The sequence below is a fragment of the Ixodes scapularis genome, unplaced genomic scaffold (genome assembly GCF_016920785.2).
Source record: "Ixodes scapularis isolate PalLabHiFi unplaced genomic scaffold, ASM1692078v2 PGA_scaffold10__122_contigs__length_95168666, whole genome shotgun sequence".
NCBI lineage: Eukaryota > Metazoa > Arthropoda > Arachnida > Ixodida > Ixodidae > Ixodes > Ixodes scapularis.
Window position 1 is genome coordinate 8,272,109 of NW_024609836.1, and position 6,000 is coordinate 8,278,108.

The 6,000-nt window shown below is 47.5% G+C and overlaps 1 protein-coding gene across 1 annotated transcript; it reads left to right on the forward strand.

The window, feature by feature from the left end:
• Positions 1 to 763: 763 nt before the first annotated feature.
• On the forward strand, positions 764 to 1,504 carry LOC121834879 (leucine-rich repeat-containing protein egg-6-like). The gene has a single exon (XM_042288783.1). The coding sequence runs from the start codon at positions 764 to 766 to the stop codon at positions 1,502 to 1,504; it is 741 nt and encodes a 246-aa protein (XP_042144717.1).
• Positions 1,505 to 6,000: the final 4,496 nt, after the last annotated feature.

A 6,000-nucleotide genomic window follows, 5' to 3' on the forward strand; every position in this document is an offset into this window, starting at 1 on the left:
TACAAGGCTCCAAACATCATCCAAACGCCAACACTGCCATGTTTACCACTTTTTTTTTTTAATTTCTGACATGAATTATACCAAAAAAAGTTTTATTTAATTTTGAAAAATAAACCGCGCATCATACAGTTCTGTAAAAAAATATTTAGCTTTTTTTGTTTTCAATTATTTATAAAAACCGACAAAACGAGGTACAACAATCAAGCAGCCGAAGTGTAGCATTTTATCTTGCTCCACTTTATAACTTTCGTGAAAGGAAATAAAAGAAAAATATGAACTTTTTTTTTATTCCTGACGTGAGGCTACTACATACATTTTTTTAGACAAATAAAAATACCGGCCCCTACATGCGTGTTCGATTTCAAAAGAGAAACCACCCTGCAGTGTTGGCGCACAAACTCCCAAATGGCACTGGTTACTCTGAAAAAGTTCAAATATTGCATTTGGAGCTGGTGCAGTTTGTTCAAAAAGCGTCTGGTCACCCGTTCCTATGCTGTGTGCCTTGATGTATCGGCGTCCTATTTACGGAGGAAATGTGGTCGGGCCCCCTGGGGATCGAGCGATTTTGAGGCAAGCAAAGGAAATCCTGTTTCGAAGATAGTCTCGAAGCACTATTAATAACAACATTGCCGCGACGTCGTTCGGGTGAGGTTGGCATGTTCGTGTTCTATCACTCATGTTGTAGGAGTTTTGTATATTACACTGAAACGAGTGCTGTTGTGTCCTTGATGAATGAATACTAATATTTTATTTATAAGGAGAGATGCCACTCCGAGAGCTGGAATACCTATTTATCGTTGTTGTGGCAGTCGCCATGATGCTTACAGTAGCTCGAAAAACCACTTCAAGATTCAAAACCACGTGTCCAGTCCTGTACCACTGCAGCTGCTACATCTACCGAAACAAGGCCGTCGTCAAGTGCCCGGGGGGCAGAAAGCAGAGTCTGAACGCAGACCAGTTGACCAGCGATCTCGCCAGGTTTGCTTCGACCGAAATGGACGAAGTCACCGTCGACCACTTCCGCTTCACCACCCTGCCGGCCAACTTAGCAAGAAACCTAACGATGACGTCACTAATAATAACCAACGGCCCTCTGGACGCTATGGATGACGAGTGCTTCGAGGGAGTCCTCGCGATGGACAAGCTCATCGTGGAGCGGACCAAGCTAAAAATGGTTCCAGGAGCGGTCTTGAGACTCGGGTCCAAGCTAAGGGAGCTAAGGTTGGCAAATAACAGCATAGAGAGCGTCGGTGACGTACTTCGTACCCTTGTGAACCTGGAGAAACTCGACCTGGATAGTAACGCCATTGAAAGTCTGGACGAGTCACTGTTCAACAATCTTGGTCTGCTCAAGGAACTGCGGCTCGGGAACAACAAGCTCCATCGCCTGCCCATCGAGTCCCTGAAAATTCCGCCGTTGGAGATAGTGGAACTGCACAACAATGCTTTGACGGAGGAAACTGCTAACGCCTTTGGGAGTTTCCACCGGTTGAAGGTAGGATAAAGTAGCTTGTGACTAATAGTTACCTCGGCTCTCCTTTCCGTTTAGCTTTCATTATATTAGTATGTACGTCAGCGCACGATCGCCTACCCTAGGGAGCCTTCATGTGCGCTTTGAAGCGCACATGAAGGCACCCTAGCCTACCCCTCTATTTGTATAGCACAGGGGTGGCCAGGCTGACCCGGCCCAAGAGCGGTTTTGGGCTCACCTTTACTTTTGACAAGCCTAACAAAGTGGCGTTGCGATTCTTAGACCTTTTCCTCTCATTGCACGCCGATCACTTGTGCTGGGCATTCTCACCACGTTCCAAAAAAGGTATTGTTCACTACACATCCTCGCACTCCAAGGTGGTGAAGAGTGGCATTGCCATCTCTTGCCGCACCTCAGCCCTAAAAAAGTCATGTTTCCATGCCATTCATCGGAGTTTCTTGGGCCAGATCGATAGACTAAAATCTTCAGGGTTCCCGAATCAGGTCCTAGTCGAAGTGATAGGAACGCTGGTAAAGAATGTAAAAGGGGGTGAAAAACTAGGCGCCCCGTTGAAAAAAACCGGGTGGTGGTTATGCCATACCTAGACAAAATATCGCATAACCTAAAACAAGTGGCCAGCACGTATGGTGTGCCCGTAGTACTATCAGCCCCTAAGAAAATGTGACAAATTTGTTCTAAGGTTCGTGAAAAGGCGGAAAAATTATCAAAAAACACGTGCCACAATAAACATGTGCGGCCATTTGTTCCCTGTTCATCGGGCGTTGTATATAGCGTTCCTCTTTCATGTGGAAGATGCTATGTTGGGCAGACGGGACGGTGTCTGAATGACCGGCTACGAGAGCATAAACTTTCTTTAATTAAAGGAGCAATGCAACAATTTTTGTACTTTGCGCAAATACCGCTTAAAACGGATCCCTAACGTTAATGACCTATGAAACACGCGTTCGTTTTTCACCCCACGCAATATAGTCCCAGAAAAAAATTAAAGAAAAACGAGCAGCGTTCACCCCCTCAACTCGCAGCCAGAACAAGCGGCCACGTGATCTGGAGCCGATTATATGCCGCCAGTGTTGATCATAGCCACGCGCTGGGATTGGCAAAGCGCAGGACACGCGCTGAGTTCCAGACATTGTTATGGCTCGGCTGTTGTCGTAGTTGCAGCGATTGGACACGGGTCACAACCCGAATGCTTCTCGAGCTAGCAATTGTCACGAGCCCAAGTCTAGTGCCCACGCAATGCTCGGGTCCAATCTATGAACCGCATTCAAATATCGTCACTTGGGTGTACTGCGATCCCCGAGTTACGTCATCAAATTTTGCAAAGGAGAGATTGAATGAAAATGATCGCTTTTGTCCTTGAAATTACACCGCAACAAAGGAGTTTCTTGGCCAATGGCGTTGCGTGTGAATATCCTTGAGTCCCAGGTGTGCCAGTAGGCTCGTGTAGAGAGAAAAACATTCCAATTGAATATCGTTGCACAGCTCCTTTAACATCCAATGTAGGAGGTCACCTTTCGGTGCACTGTAAAACATGTATGTGCACACCATCTTTAGCAAAAAACATTAATCATTGGCCGCTTTAAAGAAAAACAAACGCGCGAGGTGCTCGAGGCGTTCACCATCTTGAGCTTGACCGATCGCTGCGTTAGCCAGCCGTCGGTAGCTTTGAGCGAAAAAATGAAAGCCGTTTACAATTCCCTGTAACGCCGGTTAGAGGGCAGCTCTTGAGGAGGAAGACGGAAGCGTACTGAGGGATAGGTGACTCCTTGAGGTCACGTGACCTCAAGGGGGTCACGTGACTTCAGGAGGTCACGTGACCTCAGGGGGTCACATGACCTTAGGGGGTCACGTGACCTCAAGGGGGTCACGTGACTTCTGGAGGTCACGTGACCTCAGCGGGTCACGTCACAGGGGTGTCACGTGACCTGGGTGGGTCACGTGACCCCCTTCGGTCACGTGATCCCCTGAGGTCACGTAACCCCCGGAAGTCACGTGACTTCAGGGGGTCACGTGACCTCAGGGGGTCACGTGACCTAGGGGGTCACGTGACCTCGGGGGTTACGTGACCTAGGGGTGTCACGTGACCTGGGTGGGTCACGTGACCTCGGGCGGGTCACGTGACCTCGCGGTTACGCCGACGGCGACGGCGACGCCGACGCCGCTCAAGCCGGAAACGGGCCCCTAAGAGCTGCGCTCTAAAAGAAGTTGCCTTCTTGCGATCATTTGACTGCGGATGATCTGTTTCCCCCTGGTGATCATTTGACTGCGGATGGTCTGTTTCCCCCTGGTGACGTTGTCCCCTGTAAAAAAATAGTGCTTCATCTTTCTCTTTTTCACTGAATATACTAGAGTTGTGAGTGTGCGCCTGTCTGTGTTCTGTGTTCCTTCCTCGTTTGTCCTCGTCTCATTGTGCGCGATTTTAACCATGTTCAACGTTTACCAACTCGCTCAACTTACAACTCTTCTACAGAAATGTTTAAGGTTTTTAATGGTGCGCGGTGGGAGAATATTTAGAGGAACGATATACAATGTTTAGTGTTTGAACAGCGCAAAGACGATAGGAAGATAGAAGAGAAGAGGACAGGACGAGCGCTGACTATCAACTGATGCTATTTATTCAGAAGAGGATGAAGTGCGCGAGACTCGAGAGTGCCAAAATGCACTTTTTTCATCAGACACACGCGCGGCAGCTTTTTGCACGGGAATGGCCTGTGCCAGCCGGCGTCACCTCTTCTTCAACCGAGAGCGCAACCAGAAAACAAAAGAAAGAAAAGAAGGAAAGAAAAGAAAAGGAAGGAAAAGAAAAGAAAAAAAGAAGAAAAGAAGGGAAAGAAAAAAAGAAAAAGAAAAAGGAGAAAAAGCACGTGCTGTAGTTTGCTGACCCAGACGTGGTAACCTTCGCCACCTGGAGACCATTGAGCGTGCGATTGCCGCCTTTCTTCTTTTAGGAGCCTTTGTGTAGATTCTGCGCATTGTGATGTCCAGCGGTCTTCGCCTGATGGTGACCAACGATCTTGGAAAGTGTCAACTAAACTAAGGCCTTTCCCGCACATGCCTAGGTTGCTCTTCAAGGAATTCTATTTCTTTGGCAAGCAAGGTTATTGATGGAGAGCTGATGGCTCCTTCCCCTCTTTTGTATATCGAAAAGGCCTCCACGATCTCCCGCGTCCTAAAGTGTCTTTTTAGGATGGTACATTGACCGAATAAAGGGGAGCACAAACAGTCGCTGCAATGCCTAACCAAGTTACTGCCTGAGGTGTTTCCTATGGAGGCGGCATGTTCCCTCAGTCGATCATTGATACATCTTCCGGTCTGCCCAATGTATGAACGACCGCAGGAGAGAGGTAAGTCATATACAGCACCTTCTGTACATTCCGTGAATTGTCTCGCGTGCTTCTTCCCGCATGGTGTTTGGGAGATGGAGAGGGATGAAGAATTCACCTTTTTGCACATCCGGCCAAGCTTGTTGGGTGCCGAAAACACAACTCCTACCTTGGCTGCAGTTCTTTTGAGGCTGTGGGAGATTCCATGAAGATACGGGATGACTGCCGTGGGTAACTTTTCCTTGGTTACGTTTTGACAAGGTTCAGCTTGGCTACGAGACTCTTGTAGAAGCCTCTCCGCCACGCTGCATATAATATGATCTGGGAAGCCCGCATTTTTCAGTTGATTCACTTGAGTGGTAAAGCTACTCGAGACCTGGTGGTGACAAGACCTGTGAAGGGCGTTTTTTATGGCTGCAACCGCAATGCTTCTCTTGACTAGCTTTGAATGTGCGGATGAAAACGGAAGGAAGGATTTTTTAGAGCGGGGCGAATACTTCCAACAGACATGATCTCCGAATAGAAGTGTCAACTCTAAAAATCGCAGCTGTTGCTCCTCGGGTAACTCATTTGTCAGAGTGAACGGGCGTAGAGTAGACTTGAACGTATTAAAAATATCTCCCACATCTTTTGATCCAGTGTCATCGGATGGTATGTACAAGACAAGAAAGTCATCAACGTATCGAAATATTTTCATGACTGACGAGTCCCGGAGTGAAATTTCTAATAATCTGTCATAGAAGGCTAGGAGTAGATCACTGAGCGCCGGGGCTATGCATGATCCTATACAAACACCTTCGCGTTGCCGGTAAAACTCACTCCTGAACACTACTGTTGTGGAGCGTAAGTAAAGCATGAGGAGATTCAAGAAGTCCTCAGCTGCGATACCGACTGAGTTCTGAAATTTTAGAGGTCCATATCTATCAATGCCGTCGTTGACTGTTTCACAAATAGAGTCGTGAGGAAGGGAATAGTATAAGTCCTTAATGTCCACAGAGAAGGCCAAAACCTTCCCTTTGGAAAGTTGTTGAAGGTAATCTGACACCATGGACGGTGTTCTGACCAAGTAGGGATCTTCAACTTCCAAGACAAATCCGCTTCTTCAAGGATTGCATTCATGAAGCCTGCCACCGAGGGGCACCTTTCGATCTAGCCACAAGGCGCGTTCAGAGAGAACTACAAACC

Coding starts and splice junctions, on each gene's coding strand:
- LOC121834879 (XM_042288783.1), top strand. CDS start 764: ATGCCACTCCGAGAGCTGGAATACCTATTTATCGTTGTTGTGGCAGTC.